The sequence below is a fragment of the Aotus nancymaae genome, unplaced genomic scaffold (genome assembly GCF_030222135.1).
Source record: "Aotus nancymaae isolate 86718 unplaced genomic scaffold, 86718_ANA_hifiasm-v0.15.2.pri h1tg000019l, whole genome shotgun sequence".
Lineage (NCBI taxonomy): Eukaryota > Metazoa > Chordata > Mammalia > Primates > Aotidae > Aotus > Aotus nancymaae.
Window position 1 is genome coordinate 48856811 of NW_026988431.1, and position 22331 is coordinate 48879141.

Consider the following 22331-nt stretch of genomic DNA (forward strand, 5'->3'; position numbering starts at 1 on the left):
TTTAAAATATCATTTAGCTCCTATAGAAATAGTACATTCTAGTTTTGATCTGAGGATGTGTTTTTGGCTTACTCTCATAGAGACATCATTCTGTTCTTTATTCCCTCCTTTATTTTTTGTTTTTATTTTTTTGAGACAAGGTCTCACTCTACCCAGGCTGGAGTGCAGTGGCGTGATTATGTCCCCTGTGGCCTCAACCTCCTGGACTGCTCTCACCTCTGCCTCCTGAGTAGCTAGGACCATAGGCAAGTGCCAGCATGCCAGGTTTTTTTTTTTTTTTTTTTTTTTTTCCCCTCCGAGACAAAGTTTTGTTCTTGTTGCCCAGGCTGGAGTGCAATAGTGTGATCTCAGCTCACTGCAACCTTTGCCTCCCAGGTTCAAGCAATTCTTCTGCCTCAGCCTCCCATGTAGCTGGAATCACAGGCGTGCACTACCACACCCAACTGATTTTGTGTTTTTAGTAGAGATGGGGTTTCACCATGATGGCCAGGCTGGTCTCGAACTTCTGACCTCAGGTGATCCACCCACCTTGGCCTCCCAAAGTGCTGAGATCACAGGCGTGAGCCACCGTGCCCAGCTTACTTTTTGTTGTTTTTATAGAGACAGGGTTTCTCTTCTCTGTGTTGCTAAGACTGGTCTGGTCTGGTCTGGAACTCCTCCACCTCCGCCTTGCTCCCAAAGTGCTGGGATTACAGGCTTTGGTTACAGGGGCCTGGCCTCCCTTCTTTGTGCTTTTAGTAACTTTGTATGGTATTTAACTTCTATACTTTGTTTCCTTTTTATGTGAATTTAGTTTTCCTCAACTTTTAGAAGGAAGCTAGTTAAGATAAAGTTTGTAACTTTATACAACTCCCTTTTCTGTTAAAAAATTATGGCAGCTTTTTTCTAAGGATTCCTGACTCTGGCCTTGTGTCCCATGTTAATCTGTTTTTTCTCCCTTTTTTCTGTCCTTTTAATTTTGATTCCTCTCCCAGCAGTGGCTCTTCGTAGCAGGCTTTGTCCTGGAAAGGATCTCTGGCTGGTTAGTGTCAAGGGTTCATGGGGGTTAAACTCCTCTGACCCCTTTATGTCTTACCTTGGTTGGTTCCCGGCCACTTGTGTACTATTGGCGTGGGCAAACCTCCTCCTAGTGTGCTGTGGTTCTGTAATTGGCTGCTGTACCTTCTGGGTAGTACTTCTTCAGTGTTGGAAATTCTCCTGTTTTTAGGTCCTTTAATGAGGCTGGTTTGCTTCTCACATAGGTGCTATAGCAGTAGGGCTTGTGGCTGTGGTATTTTGTCCCCACCAACTTGTATTTTGGGGTTCTTGGAATAGCTTGTCATTTACCACAACTTATGTGGTAAATGTCTTTGCTATCTAGTTGTTAAGTGTTATGTAGGATCCAAGAAAATCCCAAAACATTTCTAGCTCCACTTTTCCAGCATCTGCTAGATATTCTTGCCCTATTTTTTTTTTTTTTTTTTTTAATAGAGACGGGTCTCGCTATGTTGCCCAGGCTGGAGTGCAGTGGCTATTCAGAGGTGTGATCCCACTACTGATTAGCACGGGAGTTTTGACCTGCTCCGTTTCCGACCTGGGCCATTTCACCCCTCCTTAGGCAACTTGGTGGTCCCCTGCTCCCGGGAGGTTACCATATTGATGCCGAACTTAGGCGGACACCCGATCGGCATAGCGCACTACAGCCCAGAACTCCTAGGCTCAAGCGATCCTCCCACCTCAGCCTTGCGAGTAGCTGGGACTACAGGCACGCGCCACCGTGCCAGGCTTCTTGCCCTGTTCTTAAAGAGTTTGCTATACATGGTTTAGTTTTTTCCTTAATATTTTTTTCTTGATATTTAAAATATATCTTTATGAATATTACTTACTTTATTATGATGCAGTCAGAGCAGTTGAGGGATATTTACCTTAAGTCTTTAGGCATTTGTCTTTTTAAGAACTTTATGTAAATAGATATGGTAGATTTTTCTGTCTTGTGATGCTGGATTTTGTCTCTGCATTGATGTCACTAAGTTTCTTATTTCTCATTAGGGTGGTTTTTCTAATGTCTTGAAGTCTAATTATCAAACTTTACAACTGTGTGTGAAGTGGGAGTAAATAAATTGCAGGTTTTGAGGGAGAGGAACTTTGCTTTTACTAGTGGGAGCCTTTTTACTTTCTCGTCAAAGCTGTGACAATTGCTGCATAGGCAAGTTCATAGCCAACGTAGAGGGAAATATGGGGCAAGAATTCAGTTTCTTCAGTAACCTCTTGTGTCACAGAATTGAACATTTATTGCTAAGAAAATAGGAAACTTCTTTTAAAATATATTTTTTGAGTATAGATTAGTTTATTTGTAGAAATACAGGCAGTCCTTGCTATGCAGGATAAGTAAAACAACAAAATAATCATGCAAGCTGAAACTGCACAAAGCAGTTTTAATAGTGGAAAAATTACAATTGTTTTGTGATCTTTAAAATTTTTTTGTTAAAACACTGAAAACTCCTGTCAATTAGAAAAGTATAGGGAAATAAAATAGTAAATTTTACTATTTTAGTAAATTTTACTATAGCTGTTTACTATAGTATAACTTACAACACTAGGAACATTGAGAATTAAAGTATTTCATTTCTTTGTAAAAAGCTTATCAATAGTAGTTTAAACAGTACCTCTCTGTGTCTTTTCTATGACTTGGTGACTTTCAACATTTTATCCTTTGCACTTTTAATGTCATGAAATATCTCCTAGAGTTTCTTTAATGTGAAGTATTTTCCTGGAGTCACTTCCTCTGGGACATTGCCATTCTTTCTATCATAACCAGTTTCTTCACTGGTGTTGATAAGTTCCTCTGGCTGTGTATCCAGAGGCTCACAAACCCTGTCAGCCTTGCCACAGTCAGCATTTTCTTCTATAACTTCGTATATGTTGGATTCAAATTTCACTTCTAACATTATCACTTTTCATTTCTTTGCTGCACTTCACCAGCCCCCTGTTTGGATTATTCATATTTGTGAAAAGTTTTTTGAGGTTTATCACTGTAAGAGAGGCAACACATTGCAGTCTTGGCTGTTTGCTGTCCAGTGACCAGTCACCAACAGACAATGAAATTTTTCCTTTATGTAATTACTCCCAGTAATGTATGATAACTGAAATTTGAACCAGGTTATGGGGGACTGGTAATTAACTAAACCTTGGTATAAACCATGGTAATTGAAATTTGTGCATATTAGAACCATGCAAGGCAAGAACTCTGCCTGTAATGTAAAAAAAAGTACTTAGATTTGGTAAAAATGGTAAAGATAATAATGAGAGTCTGAGAAATTTATGCAGTAATGTGATGTTCAAAAAATATTTTTTAAGAAGTTAAGATTAAGGAATTATAAAGAAAATCCATAAAGGGGTGTGTATTTATACGTTAATCCTAGGCATAAAGGTCTGAAAGGACAAGGTTTTAGTTCTGTGATCTTACTTTTCTACATTATTGAATATTCATATGACTAAAAGGACCTGAGTAATTTCTTTTGATACCTGATTGGATCCCTCTCACAAATCCTACCCTGTAGATGACTGACTTGCTTGTTCCTTTTTTGCAGCAGAGGGAGTAGTGGTGTAGGTGAGGCCTGCATTTATTCTTTGCAGATAAATGGAGAAAGGAGGAAGGGTGGAAAAGGTTACACAAGTGACTAAAGGGCTGACTTAAGGTTTTTATGTGCAAATTTTATAACTAGAGGGAGCAAACCTCTCCAAATATGTTTATTGTAAACTTTTAGGACATACTGAAGCGTATAAAGAAATAAAAATATAAAATCACTTATAGTTCCATTACTTAGATGAAACTGTTTCATCACTCTTAATATTTTGGTGTATATCCAGCCATACTCTTCCTTTTTTATACATGCACATAGACTTTTGCACTTTTATACAAACCATATTGAAGTGGCATCATACTGTATATGCTTCCTGTGAGTGGATTTCCAGGGTACACACAAATTTCTAAAGTGTTTCCTTGTGTAAAATTTAAAATATACATAAAACAAAAAGCAAACAAAAAAACCCAGGATAGAGGCCAGACTAGTACAATAAACTTAATGTGCCTATCACCCAACTTCAGTGATTTCAGTACATGGGCAATCTTATTTCATCCATACCCACCTACTTTTGCATTATTTTGAAGCCTCTTCCAGGTAGGTATTTCCGTTAACAACTTGACATTTTGCCGAGTTAACCTTCCATTTATACCTGACAGAGATCAGATTTAAAAAGCCATTTATTTATTTATTTATTTTTGAGGTGGAGTTTTGCTCTTGTTGCCCAGGCTGCAGTGCAATGGTGTGATCTTGGCTCACTGCAACCTCTGCCTCCCGGATTCAATCGATATCTCTTGCCTCAGCCTCCTGAGTAGCTGGAATTACAGGCAACCACCACCATGCCCAGCTAATTTTTTGTATTTTTAGTAGAGAAGGGGTTTCACCATGTTGACCAAGCTGGTCTTGAACTCCTGACCTCAGGTGATCCACCTGCCTCAGCCTCCCAAAGTGCTGGGATTACAGGTGTGAGCCACTATGCCCGGCCTAAAAAGCCTTTTAAAAATCTTAGTATTACAAGTTAGGTGCATAATATCATTTTCCTCTGGTAATACGAAAAATCCTAACACAGTGAATTTAGCCATGCTTATTCTCTAGCATCAAACTTTTAGTTTCCTCATCAGTATATATTCCTCAGAAAAAATGTTGTGATTATTGATAGGGGACCAAATAACTTATTTTCCAAACTGGGACACTTTGATATTGAAAGGCTGTACTGTTACTATAATGCCAGTATAATGGACATAAACCAGGACTGTGTTTTGGCACAGCTGTATTGTATGCTCATCCTATTATTAAATTATGTATATAAGGTATATATACACATGATCACTATGTCACATGGTCAATAAGTGGTAGCATTTTTTTAAGTGTTTAATATATGCCCATTCATGGATATGTATTAAAATCTTTCCTTTAAAGGGGGTATTTTGAATTGGTAACTCAGAATGTCCTAAGTTATCATTCCTATGTTTTTTTTTTTTTTTTGGAGCTGACAGTAATCATTTTTTTTTAATACTATAGCTTTAATTTTTATAATTAAGACTTTGTATTGATACTTGCAGCTCGAGAATGCTGGAGGAGACCTTAAGGATGGCCACCACCACTATGAAGGAGCTGTTGTCATTCTGGATGCTGGTGCTCAGTACGGGAAAGTCATTGACCGAAGAGTGAGGGAACTATTCGTACAGTCTGAAATTTTCCCCTTGGAAACACCAGCATTTGCCATAAAAGAACAAGGATTCCGGTAGACTTTTCACTAATCTTTTTATGAGGAGATTGAGCTTAGATTGTGGAATATATATTATTAATTTGCTTGAGCACTGAATTTTTCTACGAAAATGAGATCTGGAATGGTTTTATGAGAAATTTCCTATGGCTCTGATTAGGGGAGAAAAAGGAAAAATTTAAGCCTTCAGTTTAAAAAGATTAATTTTAATTGCAGTTTAAAGAGCTTATTATCATTTGCCTATTTTATGTTTTATAGGATTTGTGGGTCAGAGTTAGATGTAGCTATTGTGGCTATTCATTTACCCAAAAGCATTTAATCAAAGTAGGAAGATGGCTAGAATACTCCAAAGAGAAGAAATCTGTGTACAATAAGTGTTTTTGCTTCTTATTCCAACAGACTAGTTTCTAAAGTATGGAAAAAATTTCTTTAATATAAGGGCTAATTTTGATAGCTTGTACCCTTAGAGCTATTCAAAATAACAGCCAACTTACAGTTTCTCTCTTTAACAATTATTTTTGGTTAATGTCATGTTTTCTTTCTTTTTTTTTTTTTTTGAGACAGAGTTTCACTCTTGTTACCCAGGCTGGAGTGCAATGGCACGATCTCGGCTCACTGCAACCTCCGCCTCCTGGGTTCAGGCAATTCTCCTGCCTCAGCCTCCTGAGTAGCTGGGATTACAGGCACGCGCCACCATGCCCAGCTGATTTTTTGTATTTTTAGTAGAGACAGGGTTTCACCATGTTGACCAGGATGGTCTCGATCTCTTGACCTCGTGATCCACCCGCCTCAGCCTCCCAAAGTGCTGGGATTACAGGCGTGAGCCACCGCGCCCGGCCCTCATGTTTTCTTTTCTCTTTTTTTATTTGAGACAGAGTCTCACCTTGTTACCCAGGCTGGAGTGTAGTGGCATGATTTCAACCACTGCAACCTCCACCTCCCAGGTTTAGGCGATTCTCCTGGCTCAGCCTCCTGAGTAGCTGGGACTACAGGCATACACCACCAATCTTGGCTAATTTTTATGTTTTTAGTAGACACAGGGTTTCACCATGTTGGCCAGGCTGGTCTCAAATTCCTGACCTCAGGTGAACTGCCTGCCTGGGTCTCCCAAAGTGATAGGATTACTGGTGTGAGCTACCGCGCCCAGCCAATTTCATGCTTTTTAATGTTTGTTGCTTTTTAAGTTAAGACTTATGTAGAAGCAAGCAACTGCAGTTTATGTCCTTAGTTGTCTCTTAAACTTTAATATTAGATGTACTATGATTCTCCCAAAATTTAAATTTTTTTCTTAAAAAATTGTCTTTCCAGTGTCAAATTGGTTAAAAGAACTTTTAAATACTTCACAGACATGTGTGCATTTTTCCTGTGATGTCTTGGTTCTGAAGTAGAGTGAATTAGAAATCAGAAAAGGCAGGTTTAAATTTAACTCTGTTCTAAGGCTACAGATAAAAAATAAGTCTCTCTTTTAAACTGTGGAATTTTAGAGCAATAAGGGGACCCTTGAGTTTATCTAATTCAGCTGACTTTATTTACCAGCAAGAACTAATTTTGTTTTTATTTTTTGAGACGGAGTGTCGCTCTGTTGCTAGGCTGGAGTGCAGTGACGTGATCTGGGCTCACTGCAACCTCTGCCTCCTGGATTCAAGTAATTCTGCTTCAGCCTCCAGAGTAGCTGGGATTACAGGTGTCCACTACCACGCCCAGCTAATTTTTAGTAGAGATGAAGTTTCACTGTGTTGGCCAGGATGGTTTCGATTTTCTGACCTCCTGATCTCCACCCCCTCAGCTTCTCAAAGTGCTGGGATTACAGGTGTGAGCTATCGCACCTGGCTGAGAACTAATTTTTTAGAGGGATCAAAAAAACTGAGAAATCTGAATGACTTTCTGTCATACCAAAGCTCCATCATTCCTCTCACCCAAAACAAACAAAAAATCCCCAGCAATCTGACACCAACTAAATAGATACTAGAATAGGTTAGCTGAATACTTGGCAAGATAAATCTAATGGTGTTTCATGTCACTTGATCTTAAACAGTGTCTAGGTTCAGCTTGCACCTAGAACTTCTCTTATGTAGCAGGGGAATAGGAACTATACCACTGTGACTTTTATTACTATAATCCTTACTGTAGAATTATCTGTTTGACTGCCCCTTTTATATTACATTTTGCGACATGAGAGACATCTTAACGCACCTACTTTTATTTTCATTTTTATTATTTTTTTTCTTGAGATGGAGTCTCACTCTGTCACCCAGGCTGGATTGCAGTGGCGTGATCTCAGCTCACTGCAACCTCTGCCTCCCAGGTTCGAGTGATTTTCCTGCCTCAGCCTCCTGAGTAGCTGGAATTAACAGGCGCGCCCCACTATGCCTGGCTAAGTTTTGTATTTTTAATAGAGACGGGGTTTCACCATGTTAGCCAGGCTGGTCTCAAACTCCTGACCTCAGGTAATCTGCCTGCCTCAGCCTCCCAAAGTGCTGGGATTACAGGAGTTAGCCACCCCATGCAGCCCACGCATTTTTAGAAGCTTGGTCTGTCTGATACATAAAATTGATATTTGTAAGGAATTCTGGCTTATTCGGCCTTGTAATTGCAAGTTAGTTTCAAAATAGCAGAGTAGAAATGGAAGGCTTAATGAGTGATTAGCTCTTAAAGATTTGTTGAGATAAGACTTTTCATATTTTCATAATTGGTTTAAGTACCGCTTGAATTTTATACTTAACTAAGTCCATGACTTTTTTTTTTTTTTTAAATAGCACTAAGAGTCTTATGTCCTTGAGTTCTGGGTACTGGGCAGACCCATTGTGGTTATTCTTTATAAAACTAAGTATAATAGATTCTAGAGATCTTGATTATTAAGTATGTTCTATAGAATTTTAGCTTCTGTATTTTTAAGGAGTTAGGTTATTGATCTACCTTTAGGGGTAACCCTACTCCTCTTTAGAATTGTTATGTTAAAAATCTGGTATTTATCATCTGAGTAGGTTGTCTTCCATCTCTCTTTTATAGGACATATGCTAGCAAATGTTTACCACATCTCAGGTTGTCCATACAAAGTTCAAAAAGTGCTTTTGAGCTCACTGAAATTGCTATTTTTTTTAACAAAAATACCTAGCTTGCTGAGTATTTTTTTTCTTCTCAACTTTTTTTTTTTCTTTTTTCTTTACACTCTAAAGGGAAGTACTTTGTTGTTTTTTATTTTTAACAATTTTTTGTAGACATGGGGTTTTGCCATATTGCCCAGGCTGGTCTCAAGCTCCTGGGCTCAAGCTATCCACCTGCTTCTGTCTCCCAAAGTGCTATAATTGCAGATGTGAGCCTCCATGCCCAGCCTTGCGGAGGTTTTTTTTTTTTTTTTTTTTTATACATTTGACTTTAGTTGTATTATTATTCTGGATATAAGTCTAATATACTGTATATATTTTTATATGACAGGCAACCACTAATTAAAAAGTGTGTTGTAATCCAAAGTTGTAAGTAAATTTTGATTAGATATTACAATGCCTTTTTCTTTGAAATACAGATAAATCAGATTTATCTGCAAACTCAAAATGAGTTAGAAAGTACCTTAAATTGAATAAAGGGCCAAAGTATACCTTTATTGTATGCATAGGCATGTGTGGCAAACTGGAAAGCATGTGCAGCTTCAAGGTGCAAGCCTATTTATGATTCCAGTTGGTTGCAGTTATGCAGGAGTGAAGGCCCAATGTTTCCAGTTTTCTTTTTCCTAAAGAAAATCCAGAAAACCAAATTTTTGTGAAATTCCTGATATTAAAATGTTTTAAATTTTTTGAGTGAATACTGGTGACCAGTTTAGGCGTATTAGTAGCCAGGAGAGGAACATAGCCGTCAGTTTGCAGTTTTCCCTTATAATGCTAGTTTGACTCCCAAGTTAACCCACACTCTGCAAATTGTAAGGTAGCTAAATTATACTACTGGCCTAATTTCTGAGAGCAGGGCATATTATTATGCAGAATTGTTATTAGCTCCCTTCCCTGGGCTTGGGGAAAATTGTTGGGGATGCTGGATGCTATCAACAGGTAAAGTTAGGTAATTTATACTTTTTATTTTGCCATCTTTTGTTGTATTTTTCTCTGAGCCACCCAGAGCCTTCATAATACCTTCAGTTGTTCTTCTGTGATCTGCTTTACTCCTAGGCTCTGAGAAGACCTGTATTTTCAACATCCCTATAATTCTTATGTACTTGTTTATTGATGAGAAAACAAGTAAAACAAATTCATACTAACTTTCACATATAGAAACATTGGTATTATCTATTTGTAAGTTTGTGTTTATTAACAAGTAAATGCTGAATTGCTAGACTTCTAAACATTGCAGTAAAGTACAGTAAAAATAATTAAACCACATAGGATGATAATTAGCTATGATAGAATTGGAATTTGCTGCATTCTACGAAAAAAACAATATTTCTGGATCTGTGTTGTTTCCCTCAGTGGTACAAAGGAGAGAGGGCATAGACCTTGGATAAAAATTAACAGAGATTCTTTACTGATTGTTCCTTAAATCACAGTGCTATTATCATTTCCGGAGGACCTAATTCTGTATATGCTGAAGATGCTCCCTGGTTTGATCCAGCAATATTCACTATTGGCAAACCCGTTCTTGGAATTTGCTATGGCATGCAGGTATGTCAGCAAATTTGATTTGAAAGCTTACTTATATTTTATTCTGTTTGTGACTCATACTGTATTAGTATTTTTTCTTTTTAGGATGTTTAGGATACTTAGTTGGATGAGATAACTTGTGTATATTACAACTGTGTGAATTGCCACACTAGCATGGCAGAACTGGCTTGATAGGGAATCTATTTTCAGAATAGTAAGTACACTACTTCCTGTAACAGAACACTATCCATTAAAAAAATCCTTGAATGTGCAAATATACATAATTTTTTCAGAGATCGTACACATAGCTCTTGTGTGTCTTTATCTAACTCTCCAATTGTTGACATTTTTGGACCATTTGAAAGTTGCAGACGTGATGCCCTATTGCTTGTTATTTCCTAAGTATTAGGACACTCTTTCTGCATAACCACAGTTATCCAGAACAGAAAAGTTAACATTGACTCATTGTTAGAATCAAATCTACAGACTCCTTCACATTTCAGTTTGTCTGATTAACATCCCTTATAGGCCACAGATCAATCAGAACTGTGTGTTGTATTTAGTTGTTGTTTCTTTAGACTCTTTCAGTCTGGAACAGTTCCTCAGTGTTTCCTTCTCTTTCATGACCTTGAGAGTATTTATAAAAAGTATGTTAGTTATTTTGTAGAATATTTCCCAACTTTGGTTTCTGTGATGTTTCCTCATTGTTGGATTCAGGTTATGAACTTTTGGCAGGAGTGTCACAGAAGTGGTGCTGTGCTTCTCAGAACATCTTATCAGGAGGCACATGGTGTGGATGTGTGGCATGACAGGTGATGTTAACTTGGATTATTTGGTTAAGATGATGTCTGTCAGTTGACTCCACTGTAACAGAAACGAGGTGGGCAGATCATGAGGTCTGGAGTTCAAGACCAGCCTGGCCAACATAGTGAAACCCCGTCTCTACTAAAAATACAAAAAATAAGCTGGGCGTGGTGGTGCTTGTAATCTCAGCTACTTGGGAGGCTGAGGCAGAATTGTTGCTTGAACCCGAGATGGGGAGGTTGCAGTGAGTGGAGATCTTGCCACTGCACTCCAGCCTGGGTGACAGTGCGAGACTCCGTCTCAAAAAAAAAAGTATATGTACCTCTGTTTCATATCAAAAGTAAGAATAGGCCAGGTACGGGGGCTCATGCCTGTATTCCTAGCACTTTGGGAGGCCAAGGCATGCGGATCACCTGAGGTCAGGAGTTTGAAATCAGCCTGGCCAACATGGTGAAACCCCATCTGTATTAAAAATACAAAAATTAGTGGGATGTGGTGGCAGATGCCTGTAATCTCAGCTACTTGAGAGGTTGAGGCAGGAGAATTGCTTGAACCTGGGAGGTGGAGGTTGCAGTGAGCTGAGATCGTGTCATTGTAGTCCAGCCTGAGCAACAAGAGTGAAATTTTGTCTCAAAAAAAAAAGTAAGAATAAGTAGGGACTTACTGAGATCTTGAGATAAGATACTCTTCTATGACTCAATGTTTAGAAATCGATTTTGGCTACTTTGATACCTTTTTTGCTTTTTTCTGTTTTTTACTTTTTGTTTATTTTTTTAATTAAGTTTTTAGAGCGGTTTTAGCTTCACAGCAAAATTAAGAAGAAGGTACAGAGATATCTCAGATACCTCCAACTCCTACACGTGCATAGCTTCTCTTATTACCAACATCTCACACCACAGTGATGCATCATGTAATCTACAACAACACATCATTATTCCCAAAGTCCCTAGTTTACAGTAGGGTTCATTCTTGATTTTTGTGCATTCTATTGTTTTGTACAAATGTATAATGACATATATCTACCATCATAGTATTATACATAATGTTTTCATTGCCCAATCCTTTGTGCTTTACCTATTCATCCCCTAAATCCTGGCAATCACTGATATCTCTTTATGGTCTTTATAGTTTTGCCTTTTTCCGAATGTTGTATAGTTGGAATCCCACAGTATGTAGCCTTTCCAGATTGGCTTCTTTCACTTAATAATGTGTATTAAAGTTCTTCCATGTCTTTTCAGGCTGGGTAGCTCATTTCTTTTTAGCACTGAATAATATTCCATTGTATGGGTGTATCACAGTTCCTTCACTCAATAACAGTTTACTCATCTACTAACTTCTTGGTTACTTCCAAGTTTTGGCAATTATGAATAAAGCTGCTGTGAACATCCATGCACAAGTTTTTGTGTGGACTTAAGTTTTCAACATTTTCAGTAAATTCTGAAGAGAGCAATTACTGAATCATATGTTAGGAGTATGTTTAGTTTTTTTATTTTCCCCCACCCCCTCCCCTTTTTTTTTGTAAGAAACTGCCAGACTCTGTTCCAAAGTGGGTGTACAATTTTGCATTTTATAGTAAAAGCCTCTTTTTTCCCTTTCAGTGTTCTTTGAAAAGTGTTTAATTATGAATATGACTTGGAAAAAAGAAAGATTTTTCCATCTAGTCTTAGAGGAACCTGCATCCTGATTGAGTTGAATATTGGAAGTTGGCTGGCTTTTTTTTTTGTCCCAGGATGTAATATAGTTATATAATTTATTGGATTTTCTTTGTCAGAGTAGTCAATCATATAGCACAACTTATAATTAAATTAAAGGGTTGTTAGTGTATTGAGAGGCATTGTAACATTTTCTAAGGAAGAGTCTCACAAGGTATATTTTTAAGGCCTACTTAAAGTGAAATAAGCCTGAAAAATGCTTCCTTAATTTAAGAGATAGTGGCTTAGTATTTCCCCATTATGTCAGTTTCTCATATAATTATAAGGCCAAGTTGTTCTGTCATTCACTAGGGTATCTTATAACCAAAGTCAGGCCTGCTGATGTTAAATGCATAAAAATTTTTGCCTTTATTATCATCTGAACTTTTGTAGTAAGATAATGGAATATGACGATCTTGGTTATTTGGGCAGAAATTATCCTTTCATAAAATAATGATCTAAGTGATGCCATCTAGCTAATACGTTGTTTGTAAAGGACTGCCACTTAGTGACTATGTTGGGTAATTTTAGGACCTAAGTGTGTACCTTTGCCCCCCATGACATTCTGAAATTTGAGCTATTCAAGTGTCTTATATACCATCTTTTCCTATTAACTGGACTCTCCTGACAGAGTCTTTCTAATTGCTTCCTGGTGATTCTTTGCTTTAGAAGAAACATGTCTATACTGCTCCCTTTGTATATCTCTTACTGATTTACTCCTCGCCCCCAGCATATAAAATAGAATATTGTGGAGCTTTTGAAAGTTTCTTTATATGTTCCATTCACATTCTTCTCTTCCTATTGCACGTGACCAACTTTACTGAATTTTGTTATTCATTCCCTTTTTAAAAATAGCTTTATACATATGTTTATATTCCTAAATAATATATTAATTTTGTCTATTGAACTATATATAAGTAAAGTCATACTACTTGTATTATTTTCAACTTTGTTATTTATTTTACTATTGAATTTGTTTGAATATAGCATGTTACTTTTGCATTCCGGTGTTTATAATGTTGGTTTTCTAGCTTTTTTCTATTATAGACAATATTGCCATTAATATTTTTGTTACTTGTTTTCTGTTGTTATACATACACAAAATTTTCTATATCCCTGCCAACGCTTGACTTAATCAGATTTTCTTTTTTTTTTTATATTTTCATATCTAGAAAGGTATTAAATGAGGGTCACATTGTAGTGTTAAAGTTAATTTTCCTTGTTATTGTAAGATTCAGCTGTTTATTTGCCATTTGTGTCTGCTTTACTGTAGACACTTGTTCATTTTTATATTGAATTGTCTTTGTTACTGTGTTGTGGGAGCCTTTATATATCCTGGATTCTAAACTTTTACCAACTGTATATATTGCAGATACCTTCTGGATTATGGCTCGTCTCTTCACTCTTTATGGTTTCACTTGGCTTCTTTATATACTCCCGCAAGATTTTTTCAAATTATTTTTAATGGGCAGAATTTCCTACCCTTTCTCCCTTCCCAGTCTAAAATTTATAAAACCTTGACATATAAGAAAGATAAGTGGAGCTAATCTGATTGGGTAGTAGACCTGGAGTACTATATGGGTTTCTTTGAGGCAGTTAGAACCTTGGGGTTTATCTGGAATCCGTACTGGCCCCATTGCTAGGGCCCTTGGGCTGTGAAGAGACCTGAAGACATGGAGGAGAGAACATAGTCTGTTTTGATAATCACGCTAGTTTAAATGGACTGGAGTAGAAACTGAAGGTGAAAAAATTAGACAAGGGCCAGGTAATGATGTCTTGTATTTAATATAAGGAACTTGGACTTTATCCTGTAGACTAGGCCTCAGTAAACTATGGCCTATAGTCTAAATCTGGCCCACTCTCTGTTTTTTCATGACCTGCAAGCAAAGAATGATTTTTACATTGTTAAATGATTGGGAAATTGAAAAATATGTATATTTTATGATGTGTGAAAATTCAAATCTGTGTCCATAAATAAGGTTTTATTGGAACAATCACACTCATTTCTTTATAAGTATTGTCTATGGATGCTTTTGAGCTACAGTGGCAAGAACTGAATAGTTGCTACAGACACAGTATGGCCTGGAAAGGCTAATATTTATTCTCTGGCCCTTTACAGAGAGTTTATCAACCCTTGCTGTAAATGCTAGAGGGCTAATGAAGAATTTAATCATAGACTAACACAATCATCTTTATATTGTAGTAGCTAACATTGGTAGATCTCTAGAATATTGCTGGAAGATGGGCAAGACTAGAGTTAAGGGAGCTGATTAGACTGTAGCAGTGTTCTTAAATTGCATGTTCATGTGCTACCGAAAAAAAGTTTTCTTCTGAGTCTTTGCTTTGATAAATACTGTATTAAACAAATACTAGCAGATGTCTTTACTGCTGGACTGAACTCAAACCTTTATTGTAGGACAGTTTATTGTGAATGCCTAAAAGGAGAATGTAGAGGGCACCATTTGCTAATGGTTTTGAAGAATATGCTACTCTTGAATTATGAGAATCAGCATTTATTTAAGTCATCTGTCTTATTACCTGTCAGGGGCTGGCTCAACCTGCATCATGCATTGTTAAGGCAGATATCTTCTGATACCTGTTGTGGAACAGATGCACTAAGATGAGTAGGAGTGTTTATATCACTGCAGATTTAATGTTTGCAGAAATCTTGTTTATATTTATCTGATGTGGGAAGTTTGGGACATGTAAATGATAAATAAGAAAAGACGATTGATTAACAGAGGAGGTGCCGAATTGAAGAGACCTTTTGAAATCAGAGTGTATCTGACTTGAACAGATGAGCTTAATTGAAAGGCCAGATTTTCTTGCTTATCCCATCTCTACAGCGTAGTCTTCGGCAGGCTTTCAGACTATTCCTTTGGAGCCAAAGATTAAATAGCTTGCAGGAATTTATATCTATCTAACTCTTGTTCTGGTACAAGGTTCTTGTCTGCTGTAACTTTTTCTAAACTCAAAATATCTTTTGAAATGCTTTTAAATCAAACTCAGATGTAAGTAATTAAGAAATCTCTATTTTTAAGCAGATGAATTAAAGTACACTTAGTGGAAACTCTACCAGTGTTTAACAGAAATTAACCCTAGGTCAAATTTCGAATCCAATTTTGTTTTATAACAATGCCTGTTAATAACTGTATAATTAATTATATAAAACAATACCAAATAATCTACATTTATTAAACTCCTTTTATTTTGGGGATGCAGATATATCAGGTATCCTGAAAACAAAGAATATAAATTATTAAATCAGTATAACAAAATGGGTATTTATCTTTTGATTTCTATTAACATTAATTTTTTTCTTTGAACAGATGATGAATAAGGTATTTGGAGGTACTGTCCACAAAAAAAGTGTTAGAGAAGATGGAGTCTTCAACATTAGTGTGGATAATACATGTTCATTATTCAGGTATTATATTTTTAGATGAATAAGAACAATAGTAATTAATTTGGAGTTGATAGTGTTATTTTTCACAATTGGAGATTCCATAGTTCATAAACAAAATTAAGGCTGTAGTAGTGACCACAAGTGTAATTGTCATATTTGCCTTCCCGTTGAGTGTCAAGACAACATGGGATGGTGATGATGTTAATAGAGAATAAGGAAGACATTTAAGAAATTTGAAAATGCCTGTGCAGTCATGGAACCCTATTTGGAATTGTATATATTGTGATACCAACATTTGTGCTTTCCCTTTTAACTTTTTGATCTGTTTTTAAAGATTTTTTTTTTTTTTGAGACTGAGTCTTTCTCTGTTGCCCAGGCTGGAGTGCAGTGGCACGATCTTGGCTCACTGCAACCTCTGCCTCCTGAGTTCAAGTGATTCTCCTGTCTCAGCCTCCCAAGTAGCTAGGGTTACAAGCACTGTCACCACGCTCTTTGTATTTTTAGTAGAGATGGGGTTTCACTATGTTGGCCAGGATGGTCTCGATCTCTTGACCTTGTGATCCGCCCGCCTCGGCCTCCCTAATTGCTGGGATTACAGGTGTGAGCCACCATTCCCGGCCTTCAAAATAATTTTTTAAACTGAAGTACTCATTGTCAAAATGAGTTTGAAATCCAGTGCTTGTTCAGCTTAATGGAGAGGTGTTGACACTTAAATTCATCCTTATTTCATGTGACTAATCTTGACAACAATTTCAGGAATCTTAATTGTGATATACTAGAAGCTTTAAACATGAGGTTAAGATTTGATATTTTTTTTTTCTGTCTTTCTAGTTTTCTAAAATTCTGGGACTCTATCACAACCTATGCTATTCCTAAACAACAATGATGACAACAACAAACCCCAAAATATCTTTTTGGCATTAATGTACTTCATCTTCTTGCTTTATTTTTGATTTACATTTTTATTCCTTAGTATTATTTATTTTTAAATTTTATTTTATTTTTGAGACAGAGTCTCACTCTGTTATGCTCAGGCTGGAGTGCAGTGGCACAATCTCGGCTCACTGTAACCTCTGCCTCTTGGGTTCAATTAATTTTTCCCTCCTCAGTCTTCTGAGTAGCTGGGATTACAGGCAAAATTTTTTGTAGTTTTAGTGGAGGTGAGGTTTCACCATATTGGCCAGGCTGGTCTCGAACTCCCAACCTCAGGGGATCTGCCTGCCTTGGTCTCCCAAAGTGCTGGGATTATAGGTGTGAGCCACTGCTCCTGGCCATTCCTTAATATTATTTAATATTGTAAACAGTATCTTTTTATGTTGATTTGTTTGAATCAGGGTCCAGAGAAAGTCTAAACATTACATTTGATTAATGTTACTTAACTCTCTTAAGTACACTTTCTTAGCTAAGTATCGTTAATTTGTTTGGCACTAGAAGTCCACATTGGTACTGGATTGTAATTGTTTCTGGCACTTTCCAGATAACAGAATTGGGCAGTACCTATTTTGTTAGAATTAGAAAACAAAATTATTAGTGTATACTTATTTCCAGTTAAAATGAAAGATAATAGGATTTTTACCTAACTTCTTTGGTTTTGTATTTCCTAACTCTTAAGCTGAAAATGTTGATTGCTAATTATATGTTTTAACCTACAATATGCCTATATCTATACTGTACTTACAGTTGCAGGATAACAGTTTCAGTACTAGTCCTATTACTACTTACATAAGACTACCAAATGAAGTATAGTCTTTGAAATATCTCTGTTCTTAACATAAATCTCAACAGATATATAATTTGGAATTATTGTTTTATAATCTCTGGAAGTTATTTCTTATGTGTCTGTTTATAATACCAACTTCATATATTTATTTGTTCTAGTTTCTTTCCAGTTTTTATGGATTGCCTTTTTAAAGGTTTAATGTTTTTTTATTGTCTTTATTTGTAATGGACGTAATATTTGAATTCTAGCAGTGTTCCATTGTCACATTCTTTCTTCTATTTTTTTAAAATCATGTGTGGCAAGCTTGTATTTCTAAAACAAAAGAACCCATGAATCATGTTTTTAATTAAGATATTTGTGTGTTTTATTTTTTGTGCATTTAGGGGCCTTCAGAAGGAAGAAATTGTTTTGCTCACACATGGAGATAGTGTAGACAAAGTAGCTGATGGATTCAAGGTTGTGGCACGTTCTGGAAACATAGTAGCAGGTGAAAATTCTAAAAATCTTGGAGAGTTCATTTAAAAAACTTTATCTGAAGAGTAAGCATATGTTGCTGTATGAGAATTCTTTGATTTTCCTTTTTTTCTGATTTTTCTTCTCTTTTTTTAAAAGATAATATGAATGTAGGATTAACTGTTATGAAGGGAATTCAATAATAGGATTATCCAGAAGTCTCTCACTTACTGGTTTATTCATTTGGTTTGAAATACTTTAAAAAATGTTCGTTCAATATAAGCTTTTCAAACATAAAACACTATACTTTTTATTAAACACATGCTCTGAATGAAGAGACCCCCCTAAACAGGCTTTGTGTGAGCAGCATGGCTGTTTATTCACCTGGGTATGGGCGGGCTGAGTCCGAAAAGAGAGTCAGTGGAGGGCAGTGGAATAGGAGTTGGTTTTGTAGGTTTGGGGTAGGCAGTGGAAAGATACAGAAGTTACAGTTCAGGGCAGTTTTTGCAAGCTGGGAGAAGGGTCAGAGGATCTGGAATCATGAGGTTGACCAAGGTCGATTACAAAGTCCAGTATCAGTTGAGGTGGGAATATGGAATAATAGAAGAATGTCTCAAAGTTAATTAGGCACTGCAGGGGTTGGTCATTTCTTCTCCTTTTGTAGTTTTCTAGTTACTTCACACTTTCTAGTTCCAGGAACTCATCTGAAGTGCATGTGCAGGTCACAGAGGTTATCATGCGGTCCATGGCACTGTCAGTCAGCCTAAAAGACCTTACACTTTATAACTCAGGAAACATTTGGGGACTCTGTCTTCCTACTATGCTATATTCAGAGTTGCTTGTCTTTTATTCCTTTCTTAGAAATACATAGCCATAGCACCCCAATAAGTACACAGCGCAAATTTCCCTGAACCAGGGCTGGCATACGGTCACCTGTGGGTCAGATCTAGTCTCTTGCCTTTTTTTTTAATGTCCAGGAGCTAAGAATGATTTTTACATTATTAAAGGGTTATAACAAAATACAAGGACTGTGTATGTTCTACAGAGCCTAAACTATTTACTCTCTAGTCCTTTGCAGAAAGTTTGCTGACCCATGCTGTTAACCATTTTGTTGTCTACTTTTTTGAGGAAAGGGAATTGACTTTCTGATGGTTTGGGGTTTTGACTTACTTACCTGAATAATGTAAATAATCACTAATAGTCCTGGAAGTCAGTAAAAGAAAAAGGTGGGTTTATCAGTAAAGTTCTCTTTGAGATGCCACACCTAAATAATAAGTTGAAAAAAAAGATTTGTCATGGATAAGCTGAATTTAGTAATCTGCCTGTAGTTTCTTAACAGACATTAGAACATAATGTATGCTATTACATTAGCATAGGGATGCTCAAGAATGGTTTTTATACTAAAATGTTTTTACTTCATAAAAAAAGATCAACAGTGGTAGATGGGCTTGTGTATTTTATTTATCCAACAAACATTTGAGTACCCGTTATGTGTCATGCACAGTTCTAGGTGCCAAGAATGTAGTAATGAACAAAATAGGCCAGGTGCGGTAGCTCTTACCTATAATTCCAGCACTTTGGGAGGCTGAAGAAGGTGGATAGCTTTAGTCCAGGAGTTTGAAACTAGCCTGGGCAACATAGTGAGACCTCATCTTTTCATTAAAAAAAAAAAAAAAAAAAGCCAGGTGTGGTGGTGCACAGTTGCAGTCCTAGCTACTCAGGAGGCTGAGATGGGAGAATCATTTGAGCCCAAGAGATCATGGCTGCAGTGAGCTGTGGTTGTACCACTACATTCCATCCTGGGCAACAAAGCAAGACCCTCTCTTCTTTTAGAACAAAACACAAAACCAGTATAGCAAAAAATCCTGTTTAACATTGGGGAAAGGGGAAAGTAAATAATAAAGAAATATAGACTATGTCAGAGTCAGATGGTTTACATTGAAAAAAGAAGAGGATGATTGGCTTGTTACAATTTTATAGGCTATTCAGGGAAGGCACTCCTATAAGATGACATTGGACCTGAAGAAAATAAGTGCTAACCTTTCTGGATATTTGGGGAAAGAGGAAATAGCAGTATAGAGATCCTGGGCAGTGACCGTATTTGAGGAGCAGCCCGGAATCCACATGATTGGAGCTGAATAAGCATGGTGGGGAGAGTGATAGAAGGTGAAGTTAGAGAGGTAGTTGGATGCCAGAACACAGGACTTTTGGGCCACTGCAATACTTTGGCTTTACTCATAGTGAGATGGGGTTTTAAATGAAGGAGAGATGTGATCTAATTTCAGGACTAGGCTGTGATGAGGAGAAAAGATGCAAGGTGAAAGAGAAGCAAGAAGATGAGCTAGGAGTTATCAGGAGAGAGACGGTGTTGTCAGAATCAGAATAGTAGTGATAGACGCAGGAGGAAGATAAAGGGGAAGGTCCCTAGAGAATTTCCTACCAGCCTGCCTACTGGGAGAACAGGGTAGAACCACAGGAAGTTCTTACCCTTTGCAGGAGAGCCTGGCATTTGCTGTTCCTGTGTGGTGACTTGGGATTCAATCTGTGAGATGGGGGCCTATTAACTGGAAGCCTTCTCGCTATGCTGAGAGTTTTTTTCCCTTTTGCCCAATAAATTCCATTTCCCCTCACCCTTCAAAGTGTCTGCGTGCCTAACTTTTCTTGGTCATGTGACAATAACCCGGTTTTTTTCTACAATAGTAGAAGAGGAAGTTGTTAGGACCAGGGTGGCAGAGGTGGAAGTTGTCAGGACTAGGGTGGTAGAGGTTGATGTTGTTAGGAGTGATTGTATTCCACTGTGTTTTGAAGGGAGGGACAAAGGATTTGCTGTTAGATTGAATATGGGGTGGGGGAAAAAAGTGGAATCAGGTTTTAACTCCCAAGTTAAAATTCAAGATGCTTTATTAAACATCAAAACAAAGGTGCTGAGTAGGCAGTTGTATATATGAGCCTGGACTTTAGAGAAGAAAACTGGGCTGAGATATAAATTTGAGGGTTTATTAGCATACAGACAGAATTTTAAGGTCATGAACGTATGAGATCACTCAGAATGTATAGAAAAGAGATTTAAGGGCTGAGTATTGAGCAACTTCCATGTGCAGAGATAGGCAAGATGAAGAGGAACCAGCAAAGGAGATTCAGAAGGAACAGACAGTAAAATAAGTGAACCAAGAGAATGGTATCCTGAGAGCCAAATAAAGAAAGTGTGAAGTACTGTGGTACAGTAAAATGAGTATGAGTTTGGGATCCTGTCAGGCCTGATTTAGTTACTTAATTAGCTGAGAGTTCATGCAAGTTTCTTGATATCTCAGAGCCATAAAATAGGGGTAACACATGTACTTGTAAACCATCTAGCCTAACATCTATTGCCTCATAGGTAATAGTTGCCAGAAACACATGAGTCAAGTAGGTGAAGTTATATTTGTGCTTAATAGTAGTCAAGAAAGAAACCGTATATTCTCACAAGTCTGATATATGAGATTCTTTTAATATAAGAACTTGGTAGCCGTACAGTGCATTTGAAAGCCATGCACAACTGAGAACCAAAGTTGAATTATCATTGCGCTAGATAGACAAGACAATGGAAGTAACTTGGGTGGAGAAGTGAGAATACTGTGAAATAATCTCTGTGTGGGACTTAATGTACTGTCTTATAGCTCATTAATTGCTGTATCAAGAAAGACCCTTATAAAGAAAGGTTATAGCAATGAAGTTTTTGTTTTTATTATGTATTTCCTTTTCCTTTGGCTAAAAATCCACAGAGACATATCAATTTTAACATTTATAGAGGAAGAAGGCTGGGTGCATTGGCTCATGCCCATAATCCCAGCACTTTGGGAGGCCAAGGCAGGAGGATTACTTGAGCCCAGTAGTTTAGTAGACAGCAGGATAAAACCCCATTTCTGCAAAATATTTAAAAATTGACTGAGTGTGGTGGCATGCACCTGTTGTTCCAGCTACTCAGGAGGCTGAGGTGGAAGGATCACTTGAGCCCAGGACAATGAGACTACAGTGTGCTATGATTACATTACTGCACTCCAGCCTGGGCAACAGAGCAATGAATACCCTGTCTCAAAAATAATAATAATAATAAATAAAATTGGCTATGAGCAGTGGGCTCATGCCTGTAATCCCAGCAATTTGGGAGACTGAGGCAGATGGATCACTTGAAGCCAGGAGTTCAAGACCACCTGGCCAACATAGTGCAACCCCATCTCTACTAAAAAATATAAAAAATTAGCTGGGCGTGGTGGCACACGCCTGTAATACCAGCCACATGGGAGCCTGAGGCATGAGAATTGCTTGAACCCGGGAGGCAGAGGTTGCAGTGAACCGAAATCATG

At 37.3% G+C, this 22331-nt stretch overlaps 1 protein-coding gene across 1 annotated transcript in view; it reads left to right on the top strand.

Moving 5' to 3' along the window:
- Positions 1 to 22331, top strand: part of GMPS (guanine monophosphate synthase) — a 67199-nt gene that overhangs the window by 18517 nt on the left and 26351 nt on the right. Inside the window, exons 2-5 of the mRNA XM_012447351.2 lie at positions 5126 to 5307; positions 9821 to 9935; positions 15739 to 15836; positions 17919 to 18022. Coding sequence (XP_012302774.1) covers positions 5126 to 5307; positions 9821 to 9935; positions 15739 to 15836; positions 17919 to 18022 — 499 coding nt within the window. The remainder of the gene's footprint in view (positions 1 to 5125; positions 5308 to 9820; positions 9936 to 15738; positions 15837 to 17918; positions 18023 to 22331) is intronic.